This window comes from Hyla sarda, chromosome 8 (genome assembly GCF_029499605.1).
Source record: "Hyla sarda isolate aHylSar1 chromosome 8, aHylSar1.hap1, whole genome shotgun sequence".
Taxonomy (NCBI): domain Eukaryota; kingdom Metazoa; phylum Chordata; class Amphibia; order Anura; family Hylidae; genus Hyla; species Hyla sarda.
Genome location: NC_079196.1, coordinates 223,257,676 through 223,276,028, shown reverse-complemented (window position 1 = coordinate 223,276,028; position 18,353 = coordinate 223,257,676). Strand labels below are relative to the sequence as shown.

The 18,353-nt window shown below is 42.0% G+C and overlaps 1 protein-coding gene across 4 annotated transcripts in view; it reads left to right on the top strand.

Annotated features, from left to right (window-relative positions):
• Positions 1 to 17,685, top strand: part of LOC130284114 (uncharacterized) — an 83,490-nt gene extending 65,805 nt beyond the window's left edge. For all 4 annotated transcript variants that reach the window (XM_056534132.1, XM_056534133.1, XM_056534134.1 and 1 more), the window contains 4 exons: positions 1,482 to 1,826; positions 13,505 to 13,852; positions 15,519 to 15,878; positions 17,143 to 17,685. In XM_056534132.1, coding sequence (XP_056390107.1) covers positions 1,482 to 1,826; positions 13,505 to 13,852; positions 15,519 to 15,878; positions 17,143 to 17,204 — 1,115 coding nt within the window. In that variant the 3' untranslated portion in view covers positions 17,205 to 17,685. The remainder of the gene's footprint in view (positions 1 to 1,481; positions 1,827 to 13,504; positions 13,853 to 15,518; positions 15,879 to 17,142) is intronic.
• The last annotated feature ends 668 nt before the right edge of the window (positions 17,686 to 18,353 follow it).

The window sequence follows — 18,353 nt, the reverse complement described above, 5'->3', positions numbered from 1 at the left end:
ATGAGGGGCGGAGCCATGATGTCACGCTGCTCCGGACCCTGTATCGCCCATCATTACGCACAGAGCGAACTCGCTCTGTGCAGTAATGATGGCGGGGTGCCGCAGCGGCGATCCCCGGGGTCCCCAGCAGTGGGACCGCGGCGATCTAACATCTTATCCCCTATCCTTTGGATAGGGGATAAGATGCCAGGGGCGGAGTACTCCTTTAACCCCATAAGGACATGTGCCGTAAATGTACTGCACTGCAGCAAGTAACTATGTAGCGAGTGCGCTTTCTACATAGTAGGTCAGCTCTGTATACGAGAATTTAAAAAGACATATGCCAGAATTGCTGATTTTTGTTCACATCATCTGTCAGAAAAAAAAACAATAAAAAGTGATTTAAAAGCAAAAATGGTACCAAGAAAAACACAAAAGGTCACAAAAAATTAGCCATCATAGAGCCTTGTATACACACAAAAAAACATATAGTGGTCAGAATAGGACAATTTTTTAAATACTTATATTGTAAAAAAAAAAAAAAAAAAAAAAAGTTTGACTGTTTTTAAAAGTACCGTAGTACAATAAAAGACAAAACTATGTAAACATGAATATTTTTGGAAAAGCTGCAAATAATATCAGCAAATATATCACATTTTTGCCCTCCAGATAAGCTAACCAGAACCTAGTCCTTCCTTCGCTAGAAGGCCCATCAGCTTTATTCTTGTCCCTAAAGCATCCACTTGTGATGGTATTACCTCTGTAGCAGAACACGCAAGACAGGTGGTAGGAATGTTTCCTTGCACTGGAATGTTGTGGTTTTGAGCAAACTCTCACTAAAGGTGTGAATCCTCCAAACGTAATGGGGCCAGTACTCACTAACATGTGCTTTAGGTCCCTCCCATATCCCCTGGGATTAAGGGTGGAGACAGCACTTAGCCCCTAATAGTCTGGAGAGTGGACATGTGACATCTTACTAGCTTTTCACATTGAAGATAAGGATTTTGGATAAAGACAGTTAACCCTTTACACTTACATCAGGCTGAGTGCACGCTGAAAACATATAAAGGTATAGTAAAACACTTTTACATGAAAATGCATTTTAAGATATAAACCTGAGATATAGTAGGAGACCTTAAGAGACAACAGCCACCTGACAGTGTATAGAATAGCAAAAAGGTGACTCCAGTGAAGTAAATAACAAGAGAGTTTATTTCCTCATGGAAAAGACGCAAAGTTTCAACCGTCTGCACAATCTTTTCCAAGATTTCACTGGAGTGCTGCGGGACGTATTTATTTTCCTGCCTACTACTACCAGCGACCACTGCGATTGCACCCGCTGCACTAGGACATTGTTTAGTAGTGCGGCTTCTTCTTGCTGTAGATATATATATTATTAATTTTTTTTCTATCAAATAAATATACGGTATATAGGGATATGGTATTTTGGTAGAAAATATCTATAAGAAATTTAAAAACACTTTTATGGTGACATTTTACAGAGGTTCTGAGGACCCCAATATTACAAGACATTGAACAGTCTGTTCTGGTAGAGATGATAGAAGCCGAGCTACACTGCAGAATATCTAGATATTTCCCTGATGATGTGACTGTGAGCTGGTATAAGAAGAAGGGAGTTCTGGGATCTGCTCCTTTACATGACAATGATAAGTATAAGATATCAGTCACTGAGTCCCAGAAACAGCCGGATTCCACCTTCTCCTGTACAGCCAGTCTACGGTTCACCCCAACACTGGAACACCAGGAATCAGAGATCATCTGCCTGGTGGAGCATCCCAGCCTAGAGACACCGCTAGAGAGGAGCTCCGGACCCCTACGTGTGAGAAGTGAGTATGGCGCAGTATATGAATAACTTTCTCATTCTTATTTAATTTTGTGTTCTTTGTAACATATTTATAACATGTCGGGCATCATTCGTTAAAGGGGTACTCTGGTGCTCCAGCTTTCTGAACATTATGTTCAGAACACTCAGAGCCGGAGGATGTGATCGTGACATCACGGCCACGCCCGAGTGACGTCATGCCCCCTCCATTCATGTCTACGGGATTGGGCGAGACTGCCCACAGACCCCCTCCCATAGACATGAATGGAGGGGGGCGTTGAGTGACATCACAAGGGGCGTGGTCGTGACACCACGATCACTGCCATTGGATTTGTTTAGAACGCCGGGTGCTGCGAGAGATCGCAGGGGGCCCCAGCAGCGGGACCCCATGATCAGACATCTTATCCCCTATCCTTTGACTAGAGGCTATCTAGCAGCGGAGTACCCCTTTAGAGGTTTATTTTTGGTAGCTTAAAGAAAATTCCTACAGGCCAGAATAGGGACACAAAATAAATAACTCCCCGTCCCTAATTCACCACAGACCCAGAAGCGCTGCTGCTTCAGTTTTCCCAATCAGAAGTGCCGCAGTGATGTTCATTGTGTTACTTCAGTCACTGGCCTCAGCGATCACAAGAATTTTTTTTTAAACTACCAGAAAACCTCTTTTGGTTTAGCTGCTTGCTTTACGCTAATATATTAAAGGGGTATTCCAGGAAAAAACTTTTTTTTACATATCAACTGGCTCCAGAAAGTTAAACAGATTTGTAAATTACTTCTATTAAAAAATCTTATTCCTTTCAGTACTTATGAGCTTCTGAAGTTAAGGTTGTTCTTTTCTGTCTAAGTGATCTCTGATGACACGTGTCTCGGGAACCGCCCAGTTTAGAAGAGGTTTGCTATGGGGATTTGCTTCTATACTGGGCGGTTCCCGAGACAAGTGTCATCAGAGATCACTTAGACAGAAAAGAACAACCTTAACTTCAGAAGCTCATAAGTACTGAAAGGATTAAGATTTTTTAACAGAAGTAATTTACAAATCTGTTTCACTTTCTGGAGCTAGTTGATATATAAAAAAAAGTTTTTTCCTGGATAACCCCCTTAATTATGGAAAAATGGATAACACAAATAGATCAATCATTTGTTCCCAGTACCGTATTCCATTCCAGTTACTTATCAGTACAATTTCCCCAATTTTGTTCTACATAATAAAATAGAGAAGAGGATCCAATAGACCCAAACAAGTCCAACTATTCCATCCATATTTCCCTAATCTGACCTGTATATAAATCCAAACTCATGAAGAGAGAAAGACATAAAAAAGCATAAAAGATAAAAATAAATAAACTTACACAAATAAAAAAAATTATTAAATACGTATAGATTTGTCTTAAAGGGGTTATCCAGGGAAAAACTTTTTTTTTATATATATATATCAACTGGCTCCAGAAAGTTAAACAGATTTGTAAATTACTTCTACTAAAAAATCTTAATCCTTTCAGTACTTATGAGCTTCTGAAGGTAAGGTTGTACTTTTCTGTCTAAGTGCTCTCTGATGACACGTGTCTCGGGAACCGCCCAGTTTAGAAGCAAATCCCCATAGCAAACCTCTTCTAAACTGGGCGGTTCCCGAGACACGTGTCATCAGAGATCACTTAGACAGAAAAGAACAACCTTAACTTCAGAAGCTCATAAGTACTGAAAGGATTAAGATTTTTTAATAGAAGTAATTTACAAATCTGTTTAACTTTCTGGAGCCAGTTGATATATATAAAAAAAAAAGTTGTTGTTTTTTTTTACCCCTTTAAATAAGAACAATATTCCCTCCATTCCAACCTCCTGCCAACCAAAGCTGATTGCTCCCAATATTGTCTCAGAGGCAGGGGCATGGCTATAGAGGTAGCAGAGATAGCAATCACATCAGGGCCCTGGTACCTAAGGGGGCCCCAAAGCGCTTCTGCCCCATAAGAGACCAGCATTATAATTGGCATATGGGGCCCTTAGGGGTCAGTATTAGGGGTCAGTTAGGGGTCAGTATTATTTAGAATCAATTACATTTATAAACAAACTCCAATCAAATCACTAATCCCCAGAGGCTAATTCTGAGAGTTTGCTTTCCTTCAGTCCAACTCTTTTCTTAAAGTGGTACTCCGGTGGGGGGTGTAAATGACTTCTATTTAAAGATCATAATCCTTCCAGTACTTATCGACTGCTGTATACTACAGAGGAAGTTATTTTATTTTTGAATTTCTTTTCTGTCTGACAACAAGTGCTCTCTGCTGCCACCTCTGTCCATGTCAGGAACTGTCCAGAGCAGGATAGGTTTGCTATGGAGATTTGCTTCTACTTTGGACAGTTCCTGACATGGACAGAGGTGTCAGCAGAGAGCACTTGTGGTCTTTTCTTCATGCATCCCGATCCATCTATAATGAACATTTTAAAATCATGACCCAATAACCTAGGGACAACCTCATATTTTTCATGGAATGATGAGATTGCTGAACCAGGTCCTCATTTATCAGCCATTCTTGCATGGTCTACCCCACAATATATGAGAGACTTTCATTGTATACCTCTTTATCTACAACTTATGGCATCTGGCAAGGGATAAAGAGGAATAATCAGAGTAAGAGGAGAGGGAGACCAAAGGGGAGAAGAAGAAAAAACAAAAGAGAAGGAGAGAGAAATAATGTATCTTTCATTTCCGATCCACACAATATTTTGACACATTTTTATCTACAAAAGCATTACCACCATTATGGATTTCTAGTCCATTGGGTCCCCTTCCCCTCACAACAATCCAAAGGCTCCATCACTTGAGGCAAAGAGCGGATACCCTAGGGGAGACTATATAAGATACCTTACTTCTATGTTTAATTGACTCCACCCCCCCCCCCACCCCCCAATCCACCCTGCTCTCTCCAGACAAAACAAAAACATATACAACAAAAAATAACCTTTCCATTTCTACTTTACCTCAATCCTCTTGGTAAATCACTTTACCAAACATCCTCTTATGCTTCTTTCTTTATTTCTCTCCTCTTCTTTCCTTCTTCCTTTATTTCTCTCCTCTCCTTTCCTTCTTCCTTTATTTCTCTCCTCTTCTTTCCTTCTTCCTTTATTTCTCTCCTCTTCTTTCCTTCTTCCTTTATTTCTCTCCTCTTCTTTCCTTCTTCCTTTATTTCTCTCCTCTTCTTTCCTTCTTCCTTTATTTCTCTCCTCTTCTTTCCTTCTTCCTTTATTTCTCTCCTCTTCTTTCCTTCTTCCTTTATTTCTCTCCTCTTCTTACGCTTCTTCCTTTATTTCTCTCCTCTTCTTACGCTTCTTCCTTTATTTCTCTCCTCTTCTTTCCTTCTTCCTTTATTTCTCTCCTCTTTCCTTCTTCCTTTATTTCTCTCCTCTTCTTTCCTTCTTCCTTTATTTCTCTCCTCTTCTTACGCTTCTTCCTTTATTTCTCTCCTCTTCTTTCCTTCTTCCTTTATTTCTCTCCTCTTCTTTCCTTCTTCCTTTATTTCTCTCCTCTTCTTTCCTTCTTCCTTTATTTCTCTCCTCTTCTTTCCTTCTTCCTTTATTTCTCTCCTCTTCTTTCCTTCTTCCATTATTTCTCTCCTCTTCTTTCCTTCTTCCTTTATTTCTCTCCTCTTCTTTCCTTCTTCCTTTATTCCTCTCCTCTTCTTTCCTCTTTCCCTTCTTTTTCTCTCCTTTTTCGGTCTACTCCATTTAAAATCTATATTATTTCATCAATTCTCGGCCAAGCACACCTTCTATCTTTAAGCATCTTCAGAGTATTCCACTTTATAGAGCTTTATGGCTTTTAGAAAATGAGGAGGAAAAATTATAAAATGATATATTAAATAATTTCCTGTCTGAGATTAAAACACACTGAGACTACAATATAGCACTCACCATCCGCGAGTAACTTATTTTTCTTTATTTTATTGATGCAAATACAAACATGCAGCAGAAAGCTGTAAACAGACAGACAGGGGCGATTTGCACTTGGACCCCAGTAACCCATGTATGTCCCGATTGTCAGGACCCTGTGGATGGATCTCTGCCATCATGAAGGGACACTATCTGCAGATCCTCCTCACCACTTGATTTGCACCTGTTCCAGGAGACATCACTTAAGATTCTTCATAGGGTGTACCTGGTCCCGACCCGCCCGCAAGCCATTAATCCTATGGTATTACCTCTTTGCTTCCGCGTCTGTTCCCCGAGAGGTACAATGCACCATATTTGGTGGAGCTGCCCTACGCAGCCTTTTGGACACAGATTTTAGATATGCTGGATAGTGTATTTTCTTACCGAGTGCCCAGAACTTCTGCTGTCTGCCTTCTGGGCTTTAAACCCACTAGGATGTGGTACCGTTTGTTTGGCCACTGTCAGCTTCATCTGCTGGCAGCCTGTATTTATGTGGCCTCCCAGTGGAAAACTTCTGTTCTAATTGTTTGTCGTGTCGTGGACCGCGTTGTCGTGCGGTAATAACTCAATTATGAATGATGAATTATGGTCAGAAAAATTATGAATTATGAAAAATAAAAAATCAAGAAATTTATAAAAAATATCAAAATTATGACCTGGTGAATTGTAGACAAATTGTAGACTTTTTATGACGAGATTACATTAATGCTTAAGGATGTAGTTTTGCAATAAACAATAATACATAGGTATTATAAAAGTATGCAGATTTATTGATTATAAGATTATAAACATAAATGAGTAATAAACACAATGATATATGCAAATGAATATCAATTAGATATTAGTAAACAATTCAAGATTGTTAGTTGACTACATATAGTAGAACAATACATGTGAGTAGTAAGTAACTTCTTAAAATAAAACAAAAGCTACTTGGTTAGAATATCATATAAGGGAAAGGTTACATATCACTCTATTCAGAGGAACCTCATGATATTAAGATGGGCAATATCTAATTATAGACATATTAATATGGAATGCTAAATACACTCCGCCCCCTTCTAACCACTACAAATTACATGTTTCCAAGAATGGGGAAATCCATCTAAGAATATATACATAGAAGAACTATGATATACCTCTACCCCATTCTGGACTATTTTCTATACATGATCTTGGTAAGACATTAAGACAATTAGCAGAGATATATGATCTCGCTCTATATTTTAGGAGGAAGAACTTGTAACAAGTCTCCTGCGTGGGAAATTTATTTAAAACACTTAGTTTGGCAAGTAGGAATTCTATCAATATGTATGAGTAATTATTTAATGCTTTGATAGATTATGAGTCTTGATTCTTCTGCAGGTAGAATTAAGTCTCACAATATCCTAAAACTATAATCTCAATATCGAGATAATTAATTATTTTATTTAATTAATTTATTCGCCAATCTAAATGATATAATTTCATCCACATTTTACCAATTAGTCTTAATTAAATGGAATACCATTTTTGTGTCTCTTACCAAAACTTTGTAAGAACCTTACTTCTGCTCTGAGGAACATTGAACGGTCCATCTCATCGTCGGGGACAGCCATTGGGTCGGTACCGTGTAATCAGTCCAGCTACATGGCTACATGGCTTTCATGGCTTCCATCTTGTGGACCTCTTTCCTTTGTCTTTGTGTGTTCTCTCCAGTCTACAGTTCAGAGAGTCTTCAGTTCAGACTCCTTCAGTTAGAGCAGGTCAGTTCACAGCAGTCCCCAACATCTGGTTTACCAGACTTTTTAATTAGTTAGACACACCCTCCTAAATTGGAATTATCCAATGAATGTAGGTTGGGCGTGTACATATGGTAATGACTATGACATCACTATACTACCCAGAATGCCTTTTCTGTCAGTGTAATGTCAACTCCCCATACACTAGGGGGTGCTATTGCATAAGCAATTAGCATCATTACAATTAAGGGTTAACTGTCAATAATTGGTCTTAACCCCTTAACCCTTTATTGACGCAGGACGTATATTTACGTCCTGCGCCGGCTCCCGCGATATGATGCGGGGTCGCGCTGCGACCCCGCATCACAACGTGTCGGTCCCGACGCTCATCAACGGCCGGGACCCGCGGCTAATACCACACATCGCCGATGGCGGCGATGTGCGGTATTAACCCTTTAGAATCGGCGGTCAAAGCTGACCGCCGCTTCTAAAGCGAAAGTGAAAGTATCCCGGCTGGTCAGTCGGGCTGTTAGGGACCGCCGCGGTGAAATCGCGGCGTCCTGAACAGCTTGCAGGACACCGGGAGGGCCCTTACCTGCCTCCTCGGTGTCCGATCGACGAATGACTGCTCCGTGCCTGAGATCCAGGCAGGAGCAGTCAAGCGCCGATAACGCTGATCACAGGCGTGTTAATACACGCCAGTGATCAGCATAGGAGATCAGTGTGTGCAGTGTTATAGGTCCCTATGGGATAACAATGATCAGTATAAGAGATCAGTGTGTGCAGTGTTGTAGGTCCCTATGGGACCTATAACACTGCAAAAAAAAAAGTTTAAAAAAAGTGTTAATAAAGATCATTTAACCCCTTCCCTAATAAAAGTTTGAATCACCCCCCTTTTCCCATAAAAAAAATAACAGTGTAAATAAAAATAAACATATGTGGTATCGCCACGTGCGTAAATGTCCGAAATATAAAAATATATAATTAATTAAGCCGTACGGTCAATGGCGTACGCGCAAAAAAATTCCAGTCCAAAAAAGCGTATTTTGGTCACTTTTTATACCATTAAAAAATGAATAAAAAGTGATCAAAAAGTCTGATCAAAACAAAATTCATACAAAAAAAAACTTCAGATCACGGCGCAAAAAATTTGCCCTCATACCGCCCTGTACGTGGAAAAAGAAAAAAGTTATAGGGGTCAGAAGATGACATTTTTAAACGTATAAATTTTCCTGCATGTAGTTATGATTTTTTCCAGAAGTGCGACAAAATCCAACCTATATAAGTAGGGTATCATTTTAATCGTATGGACCTACAGAATAATGAAAAGGTGTAATTTTTACCGAAATATGTACTGCGTAGAAACGGAAGCCCCCAAAAGTTGCAAAATGGCATTTTTTCTTCGATTTTGTCGCACAATGATTTTTTTTCCGTTTCGTCGTGCATTTTTGGGTAAAATGACTGATGTCACTGCAAAGTAGAAATGGTGACGCAAAAAATAAGCCATAATATGGATTTTTAGGTGGAAAATTGAAAGGGTTATGATTTTTAAAAGGTAAGGAGGAAAAAACGAAAGTGCAAAAACAGAAAAACCCTGAGTCCTTAAGGGGTTAAGGACCAAGCCCATTTTCACCTTAAGGACCAGGCCAATTTAATTTTTGCGTTTTCGTTTTTTCCTCCTCGCCTTCTAAAATCCATAACTCTTTTATATTTCCATCTACAGACCCATATAAGGGCTTGTTTTTTGCGTGACCAATTGTACTTTGTAATGAAACCTCACATTTTACCATAAAATGTACCGTGAACCCCCAAAAAAAAATTTTTAGGGAGGAAATTTTAATGAAAACAAAAAATTTTGCACATTTTGAAGGGGTTCGTTTTCACACTGTACACTTTACGGTAAAAATGACATGTGTTCTTTATTCTGTGGGTCAATATGATTAAAATAATACCATGGCTAGATACTATTATATTTTTGTACCGCTTAAAAAAAAATCTAAAACTTTCTGTACAAAATCAGTAATCTAAAATCACCCTATTTTGACCACCTATAACTTTTTCATTTTTCCGTATATAGGGCGGTATGAGGGCTCATTTTTTGCGCTGTCATCTCTACTTTTTTTTAGATACCACATTTGCATATATTAAACTTTGAGATCATTTTGTTATTCATTTTATTTAATAAATGTGACAAAAAAGCGGCATTTTTGGACTTTTACATTTTTTTACATTGACGCCATTCACTGTACAGGATCGTTAACATTATATTTTGATAGTTCGGACATTTACGCATGCGGTGATACCAAATATGTTTATTTTAAAAAATTGCGCTTTTTGGGGGTAAAATGGGAAAAACTGACAATTTTCATTTTTATTGGGGGAGGGGATTTTTCACTTTTTTTTTACTTTTTTATTTTTACATTTTTCAACTTTAAAAAAAAATTTTTTTTACACTTTTTATGTCCCCATAGGGGACTATCTATAGCAATCATTTGATTGCTAATACTGTGCAGTGCTATGTATAGGACATAGCACTGCTCAGTATTATCGGTCATCTTCTGCTCTGGTCTGCTCGATCTCAGACCAGAGCAGAAGACCCCGGGAGACGGCCGGAGCCAGGTGAGGGGACCTCCGGCCGCCATGCTGGATGATCGGATCGCCGCAGCAACGCTGTGGGCGATCCGGTCATCCATTCAAAATACCGCAATGCCGCAGATGCCGTGATCTGTATTGATCACCGCATCTGAGGGGTTAATGGTGCACATCCGCACGATCGGGGATGTCAGCCATTACGGGCGGGTCCCCGGCTGCTGCTAGCACCGTTCCGATGCCCGCGGTCATACACAGGACATAAATGTATGTCCTGGTGCGGGAAGTCCCGCCAAAACAGGACGTACATTTACGTCCGTGGTCGTTAAGGGGTTAAACCCAAATTCCACACTTGAAATATGGAGCACTAGATTATCAATTCAGGGATTACATTTGACACCTATAAGTAATTAAACCATGGTTTCTCCAGACATAGAGTCACCACTAGACATTTAAATTTATTGGACAGATAAGAAATACAATGGATAATAGATATATACTGATGTCCTACTGATTACCTTATATATACCGTATTTTTCGCCCTATAGGACGCACCGGCATATAAGACGCACCCAATTTTAAAGGTGCAAAATCTAGAAAAAAAAGATTCTGCACCCAACAGTGATCTTCAACCTGCGGACCTCCAGATGTTGCAAAACTACAACTCCCAGCATGCCCGGACAGCCGTTGGCTGTCCGGGCATGCTGGGAGTTGTAGTTCTGCATCATCTGGAGGTCTGCTGGTTGAAGACCACTGGATAGGAGGTAGTACTCATGTGTCCCCGCTGCTCCGGACCCGTCACCGCTGCCCTGGATGTCGCTCCATCACTGTCGCCGCGTCCCCGGGGTGTCCCCGACGCTCCGAACGTCTTCTTCCCCGGGATCCACGCTCTCCGTCACCGTCATCACGTCGCCGTCGCTACGCACGCTGCTCCTATTGGATGACGGGACGGCGTGCGTGACGACGTGATGGCGTCAAAGGAGAGCGCCGCCATGCAGGGGATCCCGACATGGAGCAGACACTGAGGAGGCAGGTAAGGTCCCTCCCGGTGTCCTGTAAGCTGTTCGGGACGTCGCGATTTCACCGCGGCGGTCCGGAACAGCCCGACTTTCGCTTCAGACGCGGCGGTCAGCTTTGATCGCCGCGTCTGAAGGGTTAATACAGGGCATCACCGCGATCGGTGATGTCCTGTATTAGCCGCGGGTCCCGGCCGTTGATGGCCGCAGGGACCGACCCGATAAGTGTGTATTCGCCGTATAAGACGCACCGACTTTTCCCCCCCAGTTTTGGGGAAGAAAAAGTGCGTCTTATACAGCGAAAAATACGGTATATAAAAAAACGAATGTTCATTCGGATGAGACATAGTTATTTATCTCAACCCCCCCCCCCCCCTTCTCTAACACAGATGTGTGAATGTCTAGAGAATGTAACTGGTCCTCCTTATCAGTCTTATCTCTAAACACCATAAATAAGCTACAGATATGAGAAGCATTGTACTCCCTGACTGGCATTAGAGATAGGAGATGAATGTTCAGACAGTCTACTTAGGTTAATACACAAAATGTCCGACATCATGCTCTTACGCTATCAAGCATATTAAAGCGGACCTCTCATCAAATAAACTTTTGATATATTTTAGATTAATGAATGTTGAATAACTTTCCAATAGCATGTTAATGAAAAATATGCTTCTTTCTATTGTATTTTTCCTGATCAGTCCTGTCAGCAAGCATTTCTGACTCATGCTGGAGTCCTAAACACTCAGAGCTGCCAGCCTGCTTTGTTCACAGCCAAACAGGCTGTGAACAAAGCAGGCTGGCAGCTCTGAGTGTTCTCCTTTGTGAACAAAGCAGACTGGCAGCTCGTAGTGTTTAGGACTCCAACATGAGTCTGAAATGCTTGCTGCCAGGACTGGTAGGGAGACCCCTAGTGGTCATTTCTTCAAAGTGGAACATTAAATAGAAAGAAGCATATTTTTTAATAACATGCAATTGTGAAGTGATTCTGCATACATTAATCTATAATATATCAAAAGTTTTTTTGATGAGAGGTACCCTTTAAACATAGTGATTCATTTTTGGGGTCTCCAAAATGCAAGACAGCGTTAACCTTATTATGTTGAACGAGAAGTTGTCAGCTATTAGGGAAGACACGGTAGAACACTTTAATGCTGTTTGTTAGCCTTGGATGTTGTTTCCCCACTGCCCTAATGTTCGCCACTGTATGTCTTTGTATTAAACTGCCCTGTGCTGCCTTTTTTGTTTTTCTTTTTGTTGGGGAGAGGCCAGACATTTTATTCTTTTGTGTCTTATGTAGCTATAAGTTTTTGTGGCTTATAATCCACATATGACACTACACTACAGTGGTCCCACAACATACAATGGTAATTCGTTCCAAACGAGCCATCGTTTGTCGAATCCATCGTATGTTGAGGGATTCGTGCAATGTAAAGTATAGGAAGCTGTACTCACCTGTCCCCGCCGCTCGAGATGGTGTCCCCGCCGCTCCCGATGGTGATCCCGGGCCTCCGCTGGGCTCTCCTCTGTCTTCTCCGGTCCTCCTCTGTCTTCTCCGGTCCTCCTCTGTCTTCTCCGGTCCTCCTCTGTCTTCTCCGGTCCTCCGCTGTCTTCTCCGGTCCTCCGCTGTCTTCTCCGGTCCTCCGCTGTCTTCTCCGGTCCTCCGCTGTCTTCTCCGGTCCTCCTCTGTCTTCTCCGGTCCTCCTCTGTCTTCTCCGGTCCTCCTCTGTCTTCTCCGGTCCTCCTCTGTCTTCTCCGGTCCTCTGGTGTCTTCTCCGGTCCTCTGCTGTCTTCTCCGGTCCTCTGCTGTCTTCTCCGGTCATTACGCTGCTGCGTACGCCATTAATATTGGATGACGTGCGCAACAGCGTATTGACGTCATCGGAGAGGGCCGAGAAGACACCGAAAGACCAGCGCTGGACCCGGAGGGCACCCCGGAGCATCGTGGAGGGGTAAGTAATACTTACCGCACCACACGGGGAACATTAAGCTGCTATCCGGCAGCAGCTTAAGCATTTGGCGCTTCCGAATAGCACTTAATGCGATGGCCCCAACATAAAAAAGCATCGTATGTCGATTTCATCATATGTCGGGGCCATCGTAGGTCGGGGGGTCACTGTACTCATTTGTATCTTTTGTGTATGGACGTATCCGTCTTTCACCGTTTTTTTTTCTTTGCCCGATAAAGCTTCATGGTTTGATTGTTAAAAAAACAAATGCGTAGATGAAATACTGAGCTGGAATATGGAACAAATAGGGAGGCATCTGTATATGGATTCCTTTTTCCCTATTTCAATCTGAAGATGTTACGCTGTACATCACACAATAAAAATACATTATTTTCTATATTGTATCTTTCAAGGTTCTTCTAGTTTGATGTAAAAACTCTATGAAAATTTATTGTTGGTAAAAACTTTTATGGTGACATTTTGCAGATTTTTCGAGCTGTCCGATATTACAAGACATTGAACAGTCTGTTCTGGTAGAGATGATAGAAGCCGAGCTAAAGTGCAGGATATCTGGGTATTTCCCTGATGATGTGACTGTGAGCTGGTATAAGAAGGAGAAGGGAGTTCTGGGATCTGCTCCTTTACATGACAATGATAAGTATAAGACATCAGTCACTGAGTCCCAGAAACAGCCGGATTCCACCTTCTCCTGTACAGCCAGTCTACGGTTCACCCCAACACTGGAACACCAGGAATCAGAGATCATCTGCCTGGTGGAGCATCCCAGCCTGGAGACACCGCTAGAGAGGAGCTCCGGACCCCTACGTGTGAGAAGTGAGTATGAATGATATCATCTGTATAGTTACTTCTCAATTCTGTAGATATTGGCTCGCATGTCCAGATACAATTTATTAGCCGTCAGTCCACAGGAAGTTCTTTTCTTTTTGAATTTCCTTTCTGTCTGACCACAGTGCTCTCTGCTGACACCTCTGTCCATTGTAGGAACTGTCCAGAGTAGAAGCAAATCCCCATAGAAACCCTCTCCTGCTCTGGACAGTTCCTTACATGGACAGAGGTGTCAGCAGAGAGCACTGTGGTCAGACAGAAAGGAAATTCATAAAGAAAAGAACTTCCTGTGGAGCGTATAGAAGCTGATAAGTACTGGAAGGGTTAAGATTTTTAAATAGAAATAATTTACAAATCTGTTTAACTTTCTGGCACCAGTTGATTAAATAATTCCAGAACAGGTTAAACAGATTTGTAAATTACTTCTATTTACAAATCTTAATCCTCCCAGTACTTATCAGCTGCTGTTTGCTCCACAGGAAGTTGTTTTCTTTTTTAATATCTTTTCAGTCTGACCACAGTGCTCTCTGCTGACACCTCTGTCCATGTCAGGAACTGTCCAGAGTAGGAGCAAATCCCCATAGAAAACCTATGCTGCTCTGGACAGTTCCTGACATGGACAGAGGTGTCAGCAGAGAGCACTGTGGTCAGACTGGAAAGAACTAGACAATTTCCTCTGTAGTATTAAAGGGGTACTGTGGTGGAAAACTATTTTCTTATAAATCAACTTGTGCCAGAAAAGTAAACAGATTTCTAAATTACTTCTAATTAAAAATCTTAATCTGTCCAGTACTTATCAGCTGCTGTATGCTCCTCAGGAAGTTGTATTTCTTTCTGGTGTTCTTTTCAGTCTGACCACAGTTCTCTCTGCTGACACCTCTGTCTGTATCAATTTGTTTGTGCTCTGGACAGTTTCTGATACAGACAGACCTCTGTGGTCAGCACTGAAAAGAACACCAGAAAGAAATACAACTTCCTGAGGAGCATACAGCAGCTGATAAGTACTGGACGGATTCAGATATTTAAATATAAGGAATTTACAAATCTGTTTATCTTTGTGACACCAGTTGATTTAAAAAAATGGGGTTTCCACCGGAGTACCCCTTTAAGCATCTGATAAGTATTTGAAGGATTACGATTTTTAAATAGAAGTAACTTACAAATCTTTTTAACTTTCTGGCACCAGTTGATTTAAAGTCATATAAGCCACATCACCGAGGCATCACTTATGTATGGACTCTCCTCCTCGACTCTAATATGGAATTGTCAGCAATTTTTAAAACTGACAGGTCTACTTTAATCAAAAGTAAAGGAAAAACATAAGATAAAAAAATGGTACAATAAAATAAATTGCAGGTACATAGAGATTAAAAGAGAGATATTTAGCAGCAAGTAATGTTGAGAAAAAAAATAAATAAATAATATATATATATATATTGTTCCATAAAGAAGCTCTGCAGCAGCATGCAAAATAAAAACTAATGTAAAACATATTTTTGTCAATAACTATTATACTAATATGTCTGTGCTTCCAGTCATTACTTTAAAATAACCAACAGAAACAGAAAAAATGACAATGATCATTATATAAAGAACAAACACTGTGAACCAATACAAAGTAATCAGCGAGAAAATATTTGAAAATATTCTGCAGATATTCCTTCACGTCCATTCATTGAAGAAATAGACGCATCTGATCTGACTGCGAACAGTCCTGAGTCTGAGCTACACTGCAGGATATCTGGATACTTCCCTGATGATGTGACTGTGAGCTGGTATAAGAAGGAGAAGGGAGTTCTGGGATCTGCTCCTTTACATGACAATGATAAGTATAAGACATCAGTCACTGAGTCCCAGAAACAGCCGGATTCCACCTTCTCCTGTACAGCCAGTCTACGGTTCACCCCAACACTGGAACACCAGGAATCAGAGATCATCTGCCTGGTGGAGCATCCCAGCCTGGAGACACCGCTAGAGAGGAGCTCCGGACCCCTAAAGATAAAGGGTCTCACTGGTGAGTATGATTCTATTACTGCCTTGAGATAGAACCTCTATAGATATCGTTTATGTTGATGAATAGAAGAAAGACATTTTTACTTGTACGCACCATTTTACTAATCAAAAAAGTAAAGGGGTATTCCGGGGCAAAAACATTTTATCCCCTATCCAAAATATAGGGGATAAGATGTCTGATCGCGGGGGGCCCGCTGCTGGGACCCCCGCAATCTCCCTGCATTCTATGCGGGTGCAGTGTCTCTAGTTTCGGAAACCTCCGGGACTGGGGACGTGACGCCACGCCCCCTCCATTCATATCTATGGGAGGGGGCGTGACGGCCTTCACGCCCCCTCCCATAAACATGAATGAAGGGGGCGTGGCGTGACGTCACGCCCCCAGTCCCGGAAACACAGAGATTTCCAAAACTAGAGACGCAGTCCTCGCAAAGAATGCGGGTGCTGCAGGGAGATCGGAGGTCCCAGCAGCGGGCCCCCCGCGATCAGACATCATATCCCCTAGTAAAACAGTGGGTAAAACATTCGGGCAGTATGCTATAGGTAGTATGTAGGTATTACTGTATTTATCTATATAAATACTCCATGAACCAACTAACTGGAGACTTTAAAGGGGAAGTCTGGTACAAAAGTACTTATCCCCTATCCACAGGATCGTGGGGGGTGTCTGACCACTGGGGCCCCCCACGATCTGCTGCCCGGCACCCCGGCTCTCCCCAGGCACGAAGCCGTGGCCAACACGCCCCTCCATATATCTCTATGGGAAGAGATACAAAAGACCTGTGTCTCCGGCTCTTCCATAGAGATACATGGAGGGACGTGTTGGCCACGGCTTCGTGAGGTGGTCGACAATAATCCGTGCACCGGGTGCCGGGAAGGAGATTACGAGATCATGTGGCACTAATGAAGTGTTAGTCTTATGTAAAACCCAACTACACCTCTCAATAAATCCATTGCATCTGTGGCTGCCAGTACGGCACTATAGTGCTCATACTGTGATACTACGAAAAATCTGTACCCAAAAGATCTATTCACCCCCACTTCCATTCCCATAGTGCCCAGTGCCCTCCACTGCCCACCATTTACTGGTGTCGACACACATGGAAGTGTCAGTCACAGGCCGCAGTGGTCACGTCTTACATGTGAATGTTTCACCGGCGGTAGGAATTACATTAATATAGGTTGTTGTATTGAAACAGTGAATTTCTTCTGGTTCCGTATGGAGATTTGTATCAATATGTATTGTGGTTTTATTCCTTTCTTTACAGATGATCTACAATTTGTTTGTCCAACAGAAGAAACGAATGGTCCTAGAGGGTCTAATGTTTAAACCCCTACAACGTTAGACGACAATGATTACTGTCCCAAAAACGATTTCAATATTAAAGCGCAGTGCGGTGTCGGGGTGTTGTAACGATGTAGCAGGGTCTGGTGGTATTAACTCTGTGGGGTAAGGTGTTATTAACCCCTGATTTGTCGTGACGCCAGGGTGTGGAGGTTTTCTGTAGAAAAGCCCTGCCGGCAACCGGCCCAAAAACGGCAGGAAATAAAGGAATGTCCACAGCAGGAATTGTGCAAATAACTGGAACTTTTACTTAAACTTCTGATGGAACAGTCTTTACAGGTATACAGTTTCTCTAGAGCAGCGGTTCTTAATCTTGTTGGAGGTCCTGGACCCCACCAGTTTTATATGTGCATTCACCGCACCCCTCTTAATTGGAAAAATAAAATATGATTTTTTCAAATTCATAACATAGGAGGTATATATTTATACATAGGAGGTATATACTTATACATAGGAGGTATATACTTATACATAGGAGGTATATACTTATACATAGGAGGTATATACTTATACATAGGAGGTATATACTTATACATAGGAGGTATATATTTATACATAGGTGCACAAAATGAACAAAACCATTAAAGAGCAAAACCATTAAGACACATTAGGCGCAGGCAGTGTTCCCCCACATTAGGCGCAGGCAGTGTTCCCCCACACATTAGGCGCAGGCAGAGTTCCCCCACACATTAGGCGTAGGCAGTGTTCCCCCACACATTAGGCACAGGCAGTGTTCCCCCACATTAGGCGCAGGCAGTGTTCCCCCACACATTAGGCGCAGGCAGAGTTCCCCCACACATTAGGCGTAGGCAGTGTTCCCCCACACATTAGGCACAGGCAGTGTTCCCCCACACATTAGGCGCAGGCAGTGTTCCCCCACACATTAGGCACAGGCAGTGTTCCCCCACACATTAGGCGCAGGCAGTGTTCCCCCACACATTAGGCACAGGCAGTGTTCCCCCACACATTAGGCACAGGCAGTGTTCCCCCACACATTAGGCGCAGGCAGTGTTCCCCCACACATTAGGCACAGGCAGTGTTCCCCCACACATTAGGCACAGGCAGTGTTCCCCCACACATTAGGCACAGGCAGTGTTCCCCCACACATTAGGCACAGGCAGTGTTCCCCCACAC